The 20,012-nt window shown below is 36.4% G+C and overlaps 1 protein-coding gene across 1 annotated transcript; it reads right to left on the reverse strand.

Annotated features, from left to right (window-relative positions):
• Positions 1–1,415: 1,415 nt before the first annotated feature.
• Positions 1,416–14,233, reverse strand: LOC105059490 (uncharacterized). Its single transcript, XM_010942795.4, has 10 exons — positions 13,803–14,233; positions 13,574–13,652; positions 13,361–13,455; positions 10,576–10,680; positions 10,399–10,478; positions 9,503–9,593; positions 9,325–9,432; positions 2,520–2,606; positions 1,920–1,988; positions 1,416–1,794 (listed from the first exon to the last, which is right to left on the reverse strand). Exons 1-10 carry the CDS (start codon positions 14,025–14,027, stop codon positions 1,627–1,629), a joined length of 1,107 nt encoding a protein of 368 aa, XP_010941097.1. The 5' UTR covers positions 14,028–14,233; the 3' UTR covers positions 1,416–1,626.
• Between the last annotated feature and the right edge of the window lie 5,779 nt (positions 14,234–20,012).

Here is a 20,012-nt window from a genome sequence, read left to right on the forward strand (position 1 = left end):
ACCTGAGGCTACTTTTTTTCTTCCATCTGGCGATCTGTAACAGTTTTTTTTTCTTCAAACCTGAGACTGGTAGCCATGGTCGAGGTATCTTCCCCTGAGTATGCTTGGAAACTGAAGCGCTTTAATTCTGCTCCAAGGTATCAGGTATTCTACTAATCTTGAAATTCAATAAAAATATGGAATCAGATATGATAACCTTCCCTACCTATTAATTTGAACAACTGCAAGTGCATTAGGTATGGGATGCCTCTCGAATACTGCCGTTTTGATGCACTTAAAAGGTTTTGCTTTAGGCCTATTCTGAAGGCCATTCACCTTCCTGTCTGAAGGTTTTACAAAGCTCTATGAGAGCTCTTTGCTTCATAAAACTAGGAGGTATGGAGCAAGCAAGTGATACTAGAGAAACTATTGGAGTTGCATCAAATAAGAATAAATTTAGAAGTCACGGAAAAATGGTGAGGACGTCATGCAAGAAAAATCTGAGCTAGCTATAGTATGGAGTGCTTTACTCTTTGTTCAAGGATTGAGGAGGAATGGAAGACCTAAGATGATATGCATTAAAATTAACAAAAGGAAAACTTAAAAAATCCTCAAAAAGGGTATTGGGGTAGGCCGGAATGGGAATGCTTTTCAAGCCAGGCCCAAAATAACCGGGATTGGGACAAGTCGGAAGGTTACGGTATGTGCGGGCATCTTTCATATAACCAGTCGGGCTAAGGCTGGTTGGCTCTATATAATTATTCTCAAAGAACATATGGATGTCATTCTCTCCCTACTTGTTTTGAGAGACACCATTTCTTGATTATCACTTCAGCCACCTAGTAATCGGCCAACATTACTGGTTCACCATTGTTCCGACCGATGGGGATGGATCACCAAATGGTAGCGACCATGAGGCTTGTAATTTCCATGGGTTATTTCACTCCTAAATAGCGCGTGTTTATGCATGATGGTGACCACGAAATGGCTGCTGAATCTATTATAACAATGTCGGACTTATCAGAAAAAAATTACAAATTAATAATTCAAATAGTTCCCCATGCAGATGAAAGCGTGTCCAAGCCTTCCAAGCACGATTTAAACACATTCTGAAATCCCAAAAATTGCAGATTTTGATTAACCGATCCATCTGAATCTTGAGTTATCAAACTTTGAGCCCGTATGCCTGTGAGGTCCCTTCACTTCTTTTTCTCGTAGACAATCCTTCTTTTCAAAACATAAAACTGGCAGATGAATGTGATTAGAAGAGCTAAATTGGAGAGTAACTGTTTCATTATTTAACTTTTTTTTTAGTCGAACATTTTTTAACTATTTGAATTCCAAAAATGCTCTAAAATTATACAATTTAGGTTGAAGCACTAGCAGAACTGAGCTACATGGTTTGAGGACTAAGCAGTGATAGACACACAAAAGGGTGCAACTAACAAGGGGGAAAAATAATTTATTACGAACTGAAGCTCACCATGGAAACCACCCCTTACCTCATCATACACGGTTAGATCAAGTGAAAATATTGATGACATTTGGATAGAAGCTATAGCAAACAAAATAATGCTTTACAAAGACATTGGCATTAGACAACATATTCTTCAAAACAGAGCTTGACTAAGATACGTTCTATGACCTTTAAGAAGTTGGCGATGAGTCGGGAGGTGATGCATTTGCATCAAAATCATGCTTGCTCTTAGTTCTCCTCATCTTTGCTTTGAATCGGGATTTTGCCATGAGGGTTTGTACTGTGTTTGCAAAGTTACCCACTGCCATCAAAACCAGCAAAGACCCACAAACTATGACCTGCAAGAGTAGAAGAGACCAGATCTTAGACATCTGCATGAAATTAAGACTGCCATTATCTATCTCAGGGAAGAGCAGAAAGCAATACAGCAGAATCAGAAAAGGAAAACCAAAATATATCTTGCCTGCCACTCACGGATAACACCAACCAAAGCTGTGCGAAGCAGTAAGATCCCAACATATGCTTCAAAAACCTGAAAATGAGGCAGTTTTGACAGCAAAGGAAACTGCCCGTAAGAATCTCAAGTTGCAAAGATTAGAATCATGTTCGGTGTTGCATTTGCTTCAAGTTAAGGTTACTCTAGATATCTTGAATTTTGAATCATAGCATAAATCTCTCACCCTCATAGAGGAAAATTCATCTGTAAGCTTTCTAGCAATACTGTACTGCTATCATAAGTTGGAACAAAATATTATCCTTCTCTAAGCTGCTTCCACTTATGCCTCTATATATATTAATTGCTGAGACAGTTGAACAAATGAAAATGAACTCTTACATCTGGGAAATCTAGGCATAATTATCTTCCAACCATAAACAAGCAACTCCGAAATCTCATCATCTCTCAACTATATAGAAGAAACTCCAATGTTCTCACTTTTAATCCTTTTCCTTTCTCTTCAACAAGAGCCTAAGGAGTAGCTTAATTTACTACAATTTTTTGCTGGAAGTTGTCAAGAGCATGCAAACTGTGGTAACATAAGTTCAAGTTGTCAGCCTTGGATACCTGCAAGATGAAGAGAATGGGGCATAACAGCCATAGTTGACCTTCAACACCAGCAGTTTCTCCCCACACAACATCCATCCTTTTAGCCTGTCAAAAATATAAAATGAAATTACCAAAGATACATGATACTGATGAAGTATTTGAAGTTATGAAAATAAAGTTCGCAAAACAGTTAGCCCTCCAGCTAGAGATAATATAAAATGACAAAAGTCATTAACATTTATATAATCTTGCCAGATGAGAAACAAGATCATCTTGGACTCAGATGCCTGGCATGGCCTTGAAAATTCTGGAGGCATGCACATATTTCTTTTCTTTTCTCTTTTTTTTTTTTTTTTTTTGATAGGTAGATTATGTCGACTGTAGTTTTGTATATCATAGCCTTTTGTCCCCATTAGATGATTCACAGCATAGATCATCATTCCAGCACTTAAAATTTACTGTATCAACATAAGATATGCTAGCATCCCAACATTTTCATGATTACCTTGGAGACATTGTAGAAGAGATTATCATAGTTGCATGGTTTTGTTTCATCAAAAGTAAATACTGATTCTAATTGAAAGCATGTAATTTAAATATTGATAGTATGATGTTTTGGAATTACATCTCACAAAATTCTAATTTTAATAGTTGATGCTCTCAATACTGAATGTTTGACTTTCATAAAATTTAAAACTAATTTAAGTAGAATTTGTTTCGTTCTTTCACAAAATCCATATTTACTTTCATTGCAAAACAGGTATGATGTCCTTGGTTCTGTATATCGATAACTCGGGATTCTATGATATAATGCATTAATATTTGAATATAACTTGTCTAGTTTTCATTCTATTATGTGTTTTAGCAATGATTTCAATTGTATCTTAACATCCGGTGCTCTCTTTTTTTTCTTTTTTTTTGCTGCTAATACATTATGACAGTGTAATTTGTCATATCATCCTAAATAATAAACTGCACAAAACCAACACCTGGTACATGTCTTGTTTTTTTTTTATTGTATGACACTATTCATTGATTTCAATCCTTATTAATTTGTGCAATCCTTATTAATTTGTACCAACACCTGGTACTGATATGGGATCTGCTACCAAGATTGTGAACCTTGGTATCTTGTTCTCATGAGAGTGCATTTACTTCAAGTGATCCCAAAATAACATTAGACAACACTGAAAAGCTTTAGAAGTTTAGAATACTTATAACACACAAGCCCAAAATATGTTTATCTCAATCTGATGTCTGCCAGTGAAATTAACTTCCTGCACCCAGCATGCCATGCATTCTAATAACCAGCATAACACAGCACATGACGTACCATGTAAAATGTTGGTGCCAAGCAACAATGTATTGGCACGTCAAACTTGAAGTTTTGATAATTAGTTGATGGTCATCATCTAAACTGGTGGCGCTATTCTTGTTGTTTTGTTATAGAGTCTATCAAGGTTTGCTATACTAGTGCATACTACCCCATATGAGCATACCATATCACACCATGCATGGGGATGATGTACTAAGTCTCAGTATGACAAATCAACCCCTATACTAGACGTATTGACATTGTATCAAGATAGTACCGCTACGGGATCCAGTACCAAACAGCAAACCTTGGAGTCTATAAAATTGAAAATACAAGTGCACAAGCAATAAAAACAAATCAACATCATGAATTATCAGTGTTGATGGAGGACTCAATTTATGGGTAAAATGAATAAAGATGCCATTTCCGAAGGCATAATTCAAACATGAGTTGGATAATTCATGTAATATTTGTTTTAAAGGTGATTATGGTACTTACATCAGATTATATATTCAATTTATTTTGGTCGTTATGACACTCAATAATGGGTTTGAACCTGCCCAGACATTATTGTAGATCCTTGAGACCTATCAGGACAGGTTTAAAACAGTCTATATTGGAATATCATGCCTTGGAACTTGGATGACAAGAAAAGTAGTGGGTTTAGGATTTGCTTTGATAGCCTTATATGCTATCACATTCACACTCAAAAATGTATATATTGTTTTTTAAAATATATAAAAGACAATAGACCTCCTTTATCTTTTTCCACCGCTTGGGCATAAGTGTGAATTAGAGAAAAGGACTCACCTCTACCTAGGAGACAGATTAGTCAAGGATGTATCTAAGATGTATCAGATAACAATAAATGTTTGGCACAGGCCCTATAATACATGTCTACTACAGAAATGGTATTCTCAGTTGTTTGTAATTAAAATGAGACCCAGATACTCCTATGATATGTCCAAACACTATCAATAGAACTTTCAAAGTACTTTAAAGCTGCTGGCAGTTTGTCGGACTCTGGGCAAAAAGCTTATATACCCAAATTTTGTTGGCCTCCCTCATCTCATGCCCTAATTGAGAGAAGAGGAAAGAGAGGAAGAGAAGAAAGAGAGGGCAATGACGGCTTCTGTGGAACACCAGCAGCACAACATCAGCATTACCGCAACAACTCAGATGTACAAATTGTTAGAGCTTTTCATTTTCAAGATAACACCCCCTCTTCCACTCCATTGGAGGCAGTTATTTTTGTTTTTTTGTTTTTTTTTTTTTTTTTGAAACTTTGACCATTTGTTTCCCTTAGTGGAGAGACATTTCATTTACTTTTCTTATCTGCTGAGAGAAGTTTGAAACTTTGACCGCTACAGTTTTTTTTTAAGAAAAAAATTTGTATGAAAAGGTACTTCTTTTCACTTCTATAAATATGATATACTCTGATAGATTTGGATTACTCTTCCTTCCCTTCTTTCTTACAACCATATTATCTCTTATAAATTAGCAAGTGTGCGGGTATTGATATTCTATGCTCCTAGGATGCAGCCTAAAGTGAAAAAAATGTATGGGCTTTGTATCTTGAGAATAATAACTTCCATAAAACTACCTATATAATGGGTAAAACTTGTCTTTAAGTACCTCAAGTGGCATGCCTAGCCCAATTTATTTCTATTATTGCACATTTTTCCTGAATTTGGCTCGCGAAGTCTCTAATAGTTAAACTTTTGAAATTTGAAATTTCAAAGCAAATTCCATTTCTGTGAAGTAATGTACTTTCTCTTTTGTATGAATTGAAGGGAAAGACTTTTTAAGTCTTTAACAAGCTTATAGACATATATGTTGGCGTGAATGAAAGCACTCTTCATAAGCATGTCTATATAAGTGTGGAAGTAAGAGTTGCTTCCTATGGACTTAACTGGGTCTTAGAGCACTCATGAATACAGGATAAAGCACATGACCTTTAAAAGCACGGTCCTTTAAATACCAATACCCAAGTATGATGTGAACATAATCTTTCAGACAACTTTATTAACAAGATCAAAGTTTAATCCTTTTGTTGTTAGAGCCTGATTAGATACATACAAACCATAGGTTAAGGGTTCTCTACCTATAGTGTTGCAAAGGGGTGTGCAAGGAAACCAATCGGACTGCAAAACTAATCGGAACCGCTAATTTCAGTTCGGTTTGGATCGATTTTTTTCCAATTTGGTTTGGTTTCAGTTTAAAAATTTTAGAAACCAAAAAAATCAGTTCGATTTCGGTTTTAGTTTTTTTTTTTTTTTTAAATGATTCAAACCGAATCAACCTATATATATATATATATATAATATTATATTATACATGAACTGTTGATTCACTTATATTTTGTCCTAGCCCCACTGGTTCATTGCTTCTATATCTAGCCATTTAGCCCATTCCATAAACTGCCCATTTAGCCCATCCCATAAGTTTGCCTATTTTAACATAAGCCCAATTGCCCACAGCCCGATAAACCGAACCGAACTAAACCGATTTTTTCAGTTCGGTTTGAACCAGTTTTCCTATGTGGTTGGTTCGGTTTCGATTTCAGTTTTAGAAAACTGATTCAAATTGGTTCCATTTGAAAATTGACCCCAAACCAATCTGAACCAAACCATGCACACCCCCTATTGCATCATATTAGCACTTATAAATCTATTGATGTTAATATTTTGTTTATTTTGAAAATGATGAGGAACTGTTAGAGTTTATTATTTTCAAAATAACACCTCCTCTTCTTATCGATTGGAGGTAGTTATATTTTTCCTTTTTTTTTTTTTTGAAACTTTGACCGTTTCTTTCCCTTAATGAAGAGACAATCCGTTTACTAGTTTTCTAATATAATGACATTTTTTTGAAATATGTTTAGACTTACTTGTGAATCTCTTGTTCTTTGCAAAGTCAATTGCTACCTTGTTATCACAATACATGGTGTTTGATGCACATATGTCACCTTTTGCATGGTAAGGAAGAAATGGATTTTGATAAGCCATCTCTTGAAATTATACCCATCAAATTGATCCAGAACTTCAACTTCATGTGCAGCAACATTAATTATCATAGGAGTGGCCATTGTTGAGAAGAATAATTATCTTTAAACTGTTAGGGAACTTCATATACTAAATTCAAAGCAAATCTACAAAAATAAAAATAAATTGGGCTAGGCACACCACTTGAGGAACTTTCTTAAAGATAATTATTTTTCTACCAAGCAGGTAAATTTTCTGAAAATTATTGTCCCCAAGATTCAAAGCCCACACACTTTAACTTGCACCCAAAGTACAGCACATGAATACCCGTACTTGTTAATTTGCAAAAAAGGGTATGGTTGCAAGAAAGAAGAGAACAATGAGTTCTCCAAATCTTCCAATGCACCTATAGAAGTGAAAAGATGTGCCTCTTCGTAAAAAAAAAACATAGCGGTCAAAGTTTCAAACTTCTCACAACAGATCAGAAAAGTAAACAAAGTGTCTTTTCGTTATGGGAAACAAATGGTCAAAGTTTCAAAAAATATATATATAACCACCTCCAATGGATAAGAAGAGGAGGTGTTATTTTTGGAAAAAAAAAAAGAAAAAAGAAAAAAAAACTCTTAACACAAACAACAGTGTGCTTCCCCTTTTTTTCCAATTTTTAATATTCCTCCATGACCTTTGTATTCCCTTCACTCTAATCTTAATGTTTGTTATACCTCTTTTCCATTATTATGTTGATGCATTTTTTCAGGATAATAAAATTTTGTTGCGGTTGTTTTTATTAGTTTACATGTGTTGATTGTGTTATTTTACTAGGTGCATATTTTTATTATGTCGTTGAGTTACTTTTTGGGATAATAGAATGCTTGCTGCCCATATTGTTGTAGTTTATACATTTTTCCTGCATTTATTGTCTTAAATGGCGATATACCAAATACGATTGGGTGTTTACTAAGATAGGTAACATGTTGTATCCCATGTCAGTGCTTCCTAGACCCCTAGGCTATCATGGATTTAACCCTCATCTGATTCTAGAGTGCAGAATTTAAGTATGTTTTAGATTTAAACCCCTTTTCCCTAAAATCAGATCAGAATATCAAATTTTCACTCTTGCAACAATAATTGAAAATTATTTACACCTTAAAGATTTCTTCCACTAATGGCATATGATATCAGACATTTTGCAATATTATAATTTTGTTCATGCTCTTACCCACTTGATGGTATCCAGGCTTCATTTTGCATATGATTTGTTTGGTGATGAAATTTTCAATGCTTCTGCACTCTTTAACGCCTCTATCAATAGTTTTATGGGAATATAGCTTATTTTCTTCCTTTTCCTCCACATTCTTGTTAGAGCTATGCGCCTATGACACAAATTAGGCCAGTACTCTGGTTATAATTTACTGTAATATTACTCATCTTTAAGATGTCTGTATTTTTTTTTTTTTTTTTTTTGCTTGAAAGAGCAAGGAGCATGTTTTTGTATCTTGACCAACTGCCTGGGTAGAGTTTTCATTGTTGATGCAGATGCTGTTTGCATTTGGGCCTAACTATAGCATGTCTTTGAGCTCTGCAGAATGCATGCATGCACACTAATCAGTCCCCACATGTATGCAACCACCCACACAATTCCTCATATCACGTTCAATAAGTAGCTTACAAACTTTCTTCACAAACTCATATGACTACATGTTATCGGTATCCATTACAAACTTCTTAGCAAACACTCGGTCTCATACCATCACAAGTTTTCAGTACACACACACACACACACAAAAATAAAAAAAATAAAAAAATAAAAAAAACCTCGTATCAAGTTCAGTAATTAGCTTAAAAACTTTTTAACCCACACTCATATTACCATGTGTTTTCAGTATCCAGTAAAAACTTCTTAACAAACACTCATACTATCAATTTCATTAATTAGCTTAAATACTTCTTTAACACACACTCATACCACCATGTGTTTTCAGTATCCAGTAAAAACTTCTTAACAAACACTTGTACCATCATGTGCTCTCAATATCCATCGCATGGGCAAGTATGCTATGGTCTGTCAAGTTTATAAAGTTAGCACATGCATACATGCAGGGTGGACACAGAAAATCAGGGTGTAGTATGTAAGTCGTGGTCTATTAGTCCTCCTCCCCACCACCCACCTCTCCCCTCCCCCCCCAACCCCAACCCCCCTCGCGCCTCCTCCTTGCACCCAGGTCCAAAATAATAATCAGACAACCTTACACTCCCATCCATGAATAAACCAAGTGATTCATTGCTTATTGCATTACCCCACTTGCTCCTCTAATTACAGGTGCATACAGTACGAAACATCACCAGATAAATATAGTGACCATAGCTACTTTACTAAGCATCCCACAATATTAGGCTCAAGAAATACTCTGGCATTTCCTTATGCTGACTCCATGCTCTACATGAAATAAGAAGGGTGCACATAAAACAAATTTCACGATCTTTATGCATAAATATAAAGATAACAGAATGTGTGAAATGTAACCTTTCCCAAAGCAATGCGAGTATACAATCTTTGACGTTGATATCTGTTTTGTAGAAGCATTGCAACACCTTGCATCATAGCCCATACCAGAAATAGTTGTACCCCTTTCTGCAAAAGAGCCTCACTGGTTGAGGTCAAGAATTCTTATGCGATGATTGGGAAATGATTAAGCAACTACCTGCTTGTTGGCACAACCAGGTTGCCCCTTTATCTCCCACGTGAGACTTACAAGAGCCATCAACATAGCACAGTAGTGATGAAATATCCACCTGCACGGGAATAAATAATGCTAGTTTCAATATAACTATTATAATACCCAGGGGTACCCAAATCACCAATTACATTAGTTAAGCATCTCTTTATTGATATCTGTAAATGGAGCAACCTTATGATGGATTTGATCTTAATTAAATTTTGATTCTGACTGTCAGATATCTTCCCATGATGAGTTCTTGAATCTTTCTGACACATCTATTTCAGAGGACAAGTGTTTCAAGAGAGGATCAATGCAAAATACCAACTATATTGGTACCCTAGTCCTCTAGGCATTCCCTTAATGCACAAGATTTTCAGTAAAACAATGTCATAAATGTAATACTATTCATGAGCCTTTTCTTTATTTTTCATTAATAAGTTGTGATTCTTCAGTGTTGTAAATTATTCTAAATAAATTAGATGCTTTTTCAAAGAGAATATTACTCATCTCCAACCACAACATCAAGGACAAAGAACTGGTGCACATGGAATCAAATGTTGACCAGATAGACGTACACATCCAGCAAACATAATCAAATAATTAAAATAATTAAAGAGATGTAACTGGGGAGACGCAGAACCTTGATTCCAAATTATTTAAACTCATATGTAGGTTTCATGTGTCTCTTAGACAGAAATAGCTTCTTTGTTGAATAAGTAAATAGATTTGGTAACGCACTCAATAGATGAATTATAAGAATTTCAATGTTGGCAAGGCATAAGATAATCATTTCCCTAACTAGAACAGCAGAGAGCACGGCATGCATCCATAATTGCAAAGTCAATAAAAGCAATGGCATGAAAAAGGGCCTTACATACCAAGGACGAATATCACTTCCATTTACTCTCAAAATATTTTCTCGTAATGCTAGACTTGTGTAGAGAAATAACAGCCAAGCCTGAAAACAATTAATCCAATGAACTCTGATCCAAAATTACTTATATTGCAAAACAAGATTCCCGCAAATGATGTCACTTTCAGAGAAAATTTTATACCTGATACAACTGAACAGGCAATGCTGGAAAGCATCCATCCCAGATATAAGACCTTAAAAGAAGTAGAGTGCATGGAAAAAGAAGAAATAAAAAGGCCGTCCTATCCTGTCGACAAGCAAATCATACCATTAATAAAGCATAATTTGGTTATCCATGTATGACACATGATAACAATCCAAAGTATTCATTATTGACAACATAAAATACTCTTCATTTTCTTGCCATTAAATTATTGGCAATCAATTCTAAGTACGTGTCTCTTTTGTTATAGCAAGGCAGTTGTGTAGCATGACATGCAGCATAAGATTATCCTAGAGCATTTCACCTGATCTGGCTGTTACAATAGTAGCTCGGTTTCAGTTCTAAATAGACTCATTCTGCCTTCGAAAGGCATTGATTACTAGAACTTCGAGCATTATGAACAATGTACAAGCTCGACGCAAGAAATGAGTCTCATCTTCCAGCACCACAAACCAACTAACAATAACTTTGACATAAGAAATGATGTTCCTACTAGATTCGAGACAATATATTTTGGCATGAAATAGACATGGGTACAGAATTGATTTTAGTTAGGACAATGTTATCGACTTAAGTGCAACAGAACGAGGTCAATAAATAATGGCTAATTAAACAGAACTAAGGAACTCTTATGGGTCAGTTTGCAGTAAAAAACAAAAATAAAATCATGGACAAAAAATTAGGCTTGAGAACAACAGAAGTAGGAGTACCAAGCAGGGAGAAGTCATCCTCCACAATATTGTTTACACAAGCACCTCGTAGATATAAAATTTGTTCACTCTACATAGGCATCTTTACAGGGTTACTTAGCACATATGATAAACATGAAGAGATGAAGAGAAAGATGAACCATGATAAGCACTGACCTGAATATGCTTATAACCAGGAATTCTTAAAAAAGGCCAAGTTTTATTTTAAAAACCTCATGATTTTATAGTACTTTGTGTGAAGGGTATCTGGTTTGTTTTAAGAATTCAATGTTGCAACCAATGGTGCCATCCAACTAATTAGAGGCCCTAATCCATTTTAGAATAATTGATTAACTTGATTCCACAGACTACCTTCAGTCTATTAAATTCTTAGAACCCATTTGTAAATCAAACAAACCCCAAAATAAAGAACTCTCACAGAAATTCCAGCATGGATTAACCTTCTAAGTTACCAAATTTACTAGACTCAGCCTAGGGCTTCAAGAAACAGAAGAAAATAGCAAAATTTATACAAGAAACTGAAAAGGTTGGCCTTAACTTTAATTTAATGTACCCACCAAGAACTGTCCTTTAAAGTAGATTGTCTGACATTTTGTATGCAAACAACTCCTGGTCCACTAACTGGTGGTTTAAGTTGCCACTCTATATTGAGCTTAAACCAAGAATCCCTCACAATTATGGAGGCAATGGTAGCCATGCTTCAATATTGGCCTTGAATACCCCTAAATCCAAGGATCATCTTTGAGAGAAGTTGCTAAAGCGTTGGCATATCAATTGTTTTTCCCCTTTCCTCATCCACGCAATAGAAATATCTGATACTTTCTATCTATACAATATATGTCTTCTTACAATGAAAGACAAGCACTTTTTCAATTGATAAAAGAATTTATAACAAACATGTTTCTGGAAATTGAAATCATTACAACAGTGACTACCCTCCAATAAATGACCATTTTTAAGAGACCTTCACAAATGTTTTGATGAGCCTTATGCAAGAACCGGAAGTGCCCAAGCAATGGAGGAGCTCTGATGTGTATATAAGCTATAAAATAACCCATTAAAAGATTCAAATCAAAGTTCACCATCTCGATATCGGACCCCATACCAGCACCATCCTATTATAGTGTCGGTACACAATACAGTATTACGATTTGTCATACCAAGTGTCAATATGGTACGGTATACTGATTCTATACCTGTACAGTATGGTACCAATCAGTACAGCAAATCTTGATTCAAATAATCTCATTAATGAAATGAGATTGTCATTGGAAACTACACATCATACAGGTGGGTTCATAATGAATACAAGATGTTAAGTCCATAACTACAAAAATCCTCAAAATTGCATCCGATCCCATTCAATGATCTTCCTCCATTTATACTGAAATGATTCCAAGCTTTCCACATATTAATAGCTATTGGTACCAAGACATCATGTAAATAACATCTGGTACTCCACTGAAACATCAAAGAGTGATTTACCAAGGGCAGGGATAACAGAGTCCAAAGAAGCAACAAGACTCAAGGGGTTCTGGTTTATGTATCTCCTCACTAGGAGTGTTTCTTTGATTCTTCAAACAAACAACATTTAGTGTTTGCTCTGATGCAAAGGCAATTATAGATAAGACAACCAAAAAAAATTGAATAATAGTTATGGCCCGTTAATTCCCTAATTGATGCTTACATTTAGCCTCTCTTTCTTCATCCCATAGCCAAAAAAAAACACTAAAATATATTAACTCTCAAGGACAACCATTCTTTTTCAATCATAATTATCAAATGTAGCAATTATTCTAAAAATGCTCATAAACAGTCAAGATCGACTATGCTTGTGCAACAAAACCTAAAGTAAAGCAACAATTCCAGTCTGATTCACCCAACAAAACGATCCATTTGGAGTTCATAAGATCCACCCTCAACACTCTCCCCATAACCCAAAATCAACCTGGCCCAAGACAGCAGAAACCCAGTCCCCACCACCATATATGTAAGAGAATGTCAATAACTTAGATCCCCTATTGTAGCATGAAAGCATAAGAAGATCGCCATACTCTATAGCTGTTGTACTCCTCTTTCACTTTTAGCTGAACCTCTTTCCTCATTGCCCTCACATTCACCGGGCCAAGAAACATCTTCAAGAACCGACCTGATCACAAAACAATAAGAATCAACAAATTCACTGATAAATCCCACAAAAATAGCATTAAAAAGAACTTTTTTTCTATATAAAAAAGGGAAAGGGCATTTCACTAGCTAGAAATAACCATGAGCTTCGCTCGGAAGAAGCGATGCCACATCGCCATCACTGATGAGGCATCTCGCCCTGTATAATTCTTCTTCGATCTAAGTACCAAAGAACCATTAAAAGAAAAAAAAAATGATCAAAAGAACCAATTCTTAGAAATCAGAAGACCAGGAAATGAATCCACGCTCAAATTAAAAAGGAAAAGCGACTCCGCATTGGGATCGAGCAAAAAGAGGGGGTCCACAGACCTTGCCAGCGATCTTGGGATCGAGAACGGCGGGGTTCTTCGTGGCGACGGAATCAACGGAGGAGCGCAGGCGCTTGAGGTCGGACACGAGGGCGAGGGCCCGCTGCCGAAGCGCCTGCTCCTCGTTCCAGGTCTTGGAGAGCAGCGCCGCGGCGGCGTCCTGCAGCTCCCTCGCCTGCTCCGCCAACCGCGCCGCCTCCTCCACCAGCTCGTTCGCCTTCTCCATCCCCCTCTCTCTCTCTCTCTCTACCGCCTTCTCTATACTCTTCACGCTTGCTTGGTTTCTCTCCCAAAAAGAGAGAGAGGGTGGGCGAGTTGGTGGTGGTGGTGGTGTCGTCTCTCTATTAGGGCATGGTTTTTTAATCACTCCCTCCGCTGTTGGATTTGTTTTAGTTTATTTATTGAGATGGGAAATGTGGGCGTTTGGTCCCTCCCTCTCTCTTTCTCCACCTGGAAACTTGCATTGGTTTTATTAATCTTAATGGTGTATATGATTTGTTGTTTTTTTTGGAAACAAACGTGCCCTTCTCTTTCTTGCTTTATATGGTCATGGTTTTGCTATCCGATGGGGTGCCGTTGCCCGTGGTTGGGTTTTTTCTGTGGGACCTCGTGCTTTCGGCCTGGCGCGTGGGGCATGTGGATGGAATTGGTTCTTTCGGCCACCGCCATCCGTAACCGCATAAGACCCCACCCCTTGAATAAGGTACGTTCTATCCAAAACTCGTACTGCAATGTCCATCTACTTGCCAATGCATCTGCTTAATCCAAAAATTCTCAAAACCCATATCGAGCATATTGAAGATTAGATTTGGCACACGTCTTAAAAATATTTTATATTCTAATTTTTTAAAATATATTTATATTAAAATAATATGATCATCTATTTATATCAAAATAAATAAATAAATTATATAGACATGCCTTAAATTGATTCTGATTGTATCATCCTGATTGAATTTTTATTTTTTTTAACGATATCTGTCATTGGACCACGTTTCACATAAATCTCAAAGCACTCCAAATTTTATCATTCTTCTTACATAGATTTCAAAATAACTATTATATAATCCAACATTAAATTTGTATGAAAGAAGAAGAATCTTTCTCTTGCGCGAAAGATATAACCCATATCTCTAAAACAAAATCAAACTAAGTAAAATTTGTTGGACCAAAAAAGCACATAGACAACGCATGGACGATGGTGTTGGCCCGTATATAGGGAAGGCAATTCATACTTTTCTTTGTTTTTCTTTTTCCTGAGTGCGAAGGGTAGTTAGCGTTATAACATGGAACGGGTTACCATTTTTCCTATCTCTTGCAATTCCTATCTGTCATACAGCTTAATTTAATAAATAAAAAAAATATTTTTTCAAAAAATAGAAGTAAATTAGCTATGTCTCTTGGATTGCTTTATTTTTAAGAAAGAAGTGCCATAAGTTACAATCATCACCCTCAAAAGCTATCGGATATCGAGCAATTGATGTAATCATCTTTTCGCATTCTTCCTCTCAAGAGTAAGATCAAATAACCTAATGGATCTTTTCAAGAAGTATTTGAAAAATTTATGCTCTCTTTTTGAATGAAGACAATTTGTGAACTGTTAGCATGACATTGTTTTGAAAAATATGATAATAATGTCAATAGCTGAGCTAAGACTGGCTGGCCCGGAAAGAGATGTTTTAGTGGCTAAAAAGAAAGGACCATGGAATTGGACAAAATAGCTTTCTCTCGATGCATCATGACAGTTTTAGATGCGGCCGAGCAGTACTTTTAAAAGAAGTTTAGCTTTCAATGGTAAAGAAAACTAATAAGAATAACCAAATTGTTGAAGCACTGCTCCTGTTGGTGACCTGTTCTCCATCTCTATATTATTATCTAAGTTGAAATATAAGATGGCGAGACTAATAAAACAATATCTCCACTTCATCTTGGATACCTTCTTATATAAAAGTAATTTAGTTAGATACTCAGATCAGGTTCTAATTAGTTGGGGTCCACAATGGCCCTTAAAACATCATTGTTCCTTACCTTGGTGCCACATATTCCATGTATAAAAGCAGAAATTCCAAAGAATATGATCCCATGGTGTGATCCAAACTTGTGAGAGATGGAGTCCCTGTAGTTGTTGGTTGATCGTAGAGGTGGCTAATAAATAGTTAGATGCGGCAGGGGACACACCTAACTCATGAGGTACGTAGAAAAAGGATCTTACGATTCATAATGGCATGATAGAGACTATTCAAAAAAAATAATTGCATGATAGAAATTAGAGGCAAATTAATGCTAGCCGAAATTGGTATATCTGTCAAATCTAGGTGACTTGGTGAGGGATTTGAAAAGTAAAAACCTTTTTTCAACTACCATTTAAAATTAAAAAAAAATCTTTACAAGATGAAAGGGAGCACCATCTAAAACCCTAAGAAATGTTAAAGCTTGGTGTTGGAACATGACTAAAAAATTCTTGATGTCATTTAAAAAATTAAATAAAATTTTATTATAAAAAAAATTATAAATAACTTATAAAATAATAAAAAATAAAAATGATCAAATCCGAAAATATATTAGATACTGTCTTAATGCGTATTTTCATCCCTTATGCAGGAAAATTTAAAAAAATCATCTCAAGATATAATTGAAATTTTCCATCTGCAAGCACAATCGTGAAGGAGGTTAATGAAGATTTTTTTAGCACTTAAAAATAATCATAAATAAAAAAAATTTTAAAAAAAATTAAAAGTTAGAGAAGGAGAGACTTAAATGGGACGTATAAAATCAGATCTCAAGATGGCTCTTTTATAATCATCTAATATGACTGTTTATAATCTGTTGAAATTTTTATTGACCTATTAAGATCTTAATAAGGAGCTAAATAGTTAAAAAATAAAAACAAGATTAAATGCACATGACCGTTTAGACTTCTATTGATCCATTAAGGATTGTAATTAGAAATCCAACAGTTAGAAATTAAAGTATGATAATGAAAACATTAATGACATCACAAATATTTAAATGGTACAATTAAAAGACAATGTTAAAATGGTTGAGAGGAAATTTTAAAAAATTTTGAGTTTTTTTTTGGATTTTCTCCAACAATTCCCTACAGAACTCAATTTTTTTAAAAAAATATAAAATAAAAAATAAAAATTCTAAGGTACTAATACTATGCAATGGTTAAAATATCTTTGCAAGATTTAATCTCACTTAGTATGAATAATTTTTATCTGAAAAAATCAAAGTGAACTAGATCTTGAACTGCGTTCCTTTGATCCAGATTTCAATTACCACACACATAGTATAGAATTTTCCATTACGACTCTGTGCATTAGTGGTCCTACACATGTATCTCAATTTTTTTATGAGAGTTATTAGAGATAGTCCATGTCTCATATCTGCGGTCATGTATAGATACTCTCATATAGATGAGCCCCTTCAAGAATGTGTGTAATATCATATCTCGAGGAATAACTCTCAAATTTTATTCAAAGATAAATTCTTCCTAATTACTATATAGGAGTACTAATCACTATAAGGCTGGGTTAGAGTCTATGATTTCTATATCAAATAAACCACATGTACTCCTTGACCAACCAATTAACTTGTTATTATCACATTGAACCTTTTTCAAAGAATTTCCTATCATAGAGGTTGGATTCCCACTATTGGAAGGTCCTTTATAAGTTAAGCCCCATATTTTTTAATGACTCTAGGATCTTAGTCCTATATTTAAACCTTCTATAAGACAAACTAATAAAAAAAAAGCCTCCCCCTCCCCCCCCCCCCCCCCCCCCCCCCCCCCCAACTAATTTATTCAATTATTACAAGCAAATAGTAAACTCATAAGATAATGTATGCAAGGTGGCATTACTAAGAACTTTGATAGATGAAAACTATAATTAAATGGCTTAATGATTTATTTTGTTTAAGTTTTTCACAACCATCAGATAAAACAATAATTGATTGATGAGCAAATAATTCAACTAGACAGTGTCATGGCAATCATATGGCAAGATGATGGCTTGCCAATTGTGCTCAATAACACGAACTTATTATTTTTCAATAATCAAAACACAAAGATCAAATCAGAAAACTAATTGGTAAGGTTCAGATTTTGTCACATTCAACATAATATCCAAGTCAGATTTATTTATTATATAATAGTGTATATAAACCAGTACCATGTTATATATCACTTTTATTTTATCTCAAGATCTTTTGAAACTTTAAATGGATCTAGTGCAACACAGGTATCTCAATTATTGTTCAAAGTTTTAACTTCAAGTTTGCAGGCTATCATTTCAAGCATATTGGCAAAATATCTAGCTGCATGCTAACATCACGGAATTACTAAATGCTTTTAACTCACACGAAAAGATAATGACATTTCAAATAATGTTTAAACTGTGCAAATATGTGAACTGTACATTCATACTTCCTGATTGATTATGTTATCTACGGGTAGAAATTATATTATGCTGTACCTACATATCTCACAAATCATGGGATGCAAAAAATAGGTTCATAGTAGCAGCCATATGGTAGCAATAAGTTTGAGAAAGGCACTCAAATGGCTGCTCACAGTACGGACCATAAAATAATGACGATTGTTCCAAATTCAGAGACTCCGCATGGACACGGATGCATATTGTTACAGTGCAACGGCTTGACTATCAAATTTAAATTATCAATTTGTTAGAATTTCATGCCTCGAGATTCAGCCCATATTGAGTCCACAATGCGGTTCGCGACAAAAAACGGAGTCCAACGAGACCAAGATCACCCCAAACAGAGCTCGGATGGAGGAGATACGAGTTTTTGAAGTCGGCACGGGATCCGAGGCAGCGGAGGACCGCCGGCGGAGCGACGGCAGCGCACGGCCTAGGCGGGACCAACGCACGGGATGCGCGACTCAGGTGCGCGGCCCAAGCAGGTGAGCGGCCCAGCGGGGCGCGGGCCTGCGCGCAGGAGCAGCCCAGGCCCACGCACGCGGGCCGGCCCAGGCCCAGGCGCCTTGCCTGGGCTTGTACCCCAGTCCACCGTGGACCGGGCGGTCCACGACTGGGCCTGTGGACCACGTGGGCATTTTCCACACGTTTCTCACGGTCCACGATACTATTTCGTAAATCGAAGCACGATCGAAGGGCATGGATTGATCTGATTCTCAATCCAACGGTCTAGATTCTTATATGAGTTGATTAAGGAGTCTTAAACCTAATCTAATTGGGTTTAAGCCCTTTAAAAGGGCCTGTGAGGCATAGAGGAAAATAGTGTGGTCTGATTTTGTCGAAGGACGCACCGTACGGAGCCGTACGGAATCCGAGAGAAGAAAAAGAGGTTGAAGTACTGAGAGAAAAGGAGAAGGAGGCTCCTGGACAGCGGATGCCAGGCACTTCAGGGGTTCAGAGGGGTCTTCCAAAAGAGAGAGCTTTTGTGAGGGAAACTTCTATTGAGAGAGAAATTGGGTGTACGAGAGTTGAGGGTAAGATCTCCTCTTGTAAAATTTCTTTTTCATAGTGAAGTTTGGATGCCTCGTGGAGGCGAGCCCTTTTGTGGCTGATCCACGTATTTTGATTATTTTGTTTTGTTTCTTCTTTCTTTCTGCTGCATCGCGTGGTACTGAAAAGGTCTTGGAAGATGGTGTCCAGACCAGACATCCACCCAACAAGTGGTATCAGAGCAAGACGGTACAAAAATGTAGATTGCAATGGTGGTGAGCAAGACTGAAGATGGAAAAGACAGGATCAATCAAGATGGAGATCAACAAGTTTGATGGTAAGAGCAATTTCTCCTTGTAGCAGACAAGGGTGAAAGACGTGCTCATCCAACAGGGGTTGATCGATGCTCTCTTATGCGATGAGAAACCGACCACCATGGAGGTGCAAAATTAGAAACGGTTACAGATGCAGGCGGTGAGTATCATCTGTATGTACCTAGCGGATGAGGTGGTGATCCATGTGCTGAGCGAGACTTCTCCAACGATATTGTGGTCAAAGCTCGAGGAGTTGTACATGGCCAAGTCTCTCACCAACACTCTTTTCCTCTGGAGGCAGTTCTACCAATTGCGGATGGCTGAGGGACAGAACGTGCAGGAGCATCTAAGCCACTTCCAGAAGATCCTCACCGACCTCCTCAGTGTTGGTGAGAATGTTGAGGAGAAGACTAGGATGCTAGTTTTGCTGGCATCACTTCCCCCTTCATACGAGTCCTTGGTGAC

This window comes from Elaeis guineensis, chromosome 16 (genome assembly GCF_000442705.2).
Source record: "Elaeis guineensis isolate ETL-2024a chromosome 16, EG11, whole genome shotgun sequence".
Classification (NCBI taxonomy): Eukaryota; Viridiplantae; Streptophyta; class Magnoliopsida; order Arecales; family Arecaceae; genus Elaeis; species Elaeis guineensis.

What these genes read in the sequence shown, in the direction of transcription:
- LOC105059490 (XM_010942795.4), bottom strand. Translation starts at nt 14,027, where the DNA reads ATGGAGAAGGCGAACGAGCTGGTGGAGGAGGCGGCGCGGTTGGCGGAG. An exon ending in CTGGTTGTGCCAACAAGCAG is followed by an intron (nt 9,433 to 9,502) that starts GTAGTTGCTTAA and finishes GCTCTTTTGCAG; the next exon opens with AAAGGGGTACAACTATTTCT. An exon ending in GTGTTATCCGTGAGTGGCAG is followed by an intron (nt 1,795 to 1,919) that starts GCAAGATATATT and finishes CTACTCTTGCAG; the next exon opens with GTCATAGTTTGTGGGTCTTT.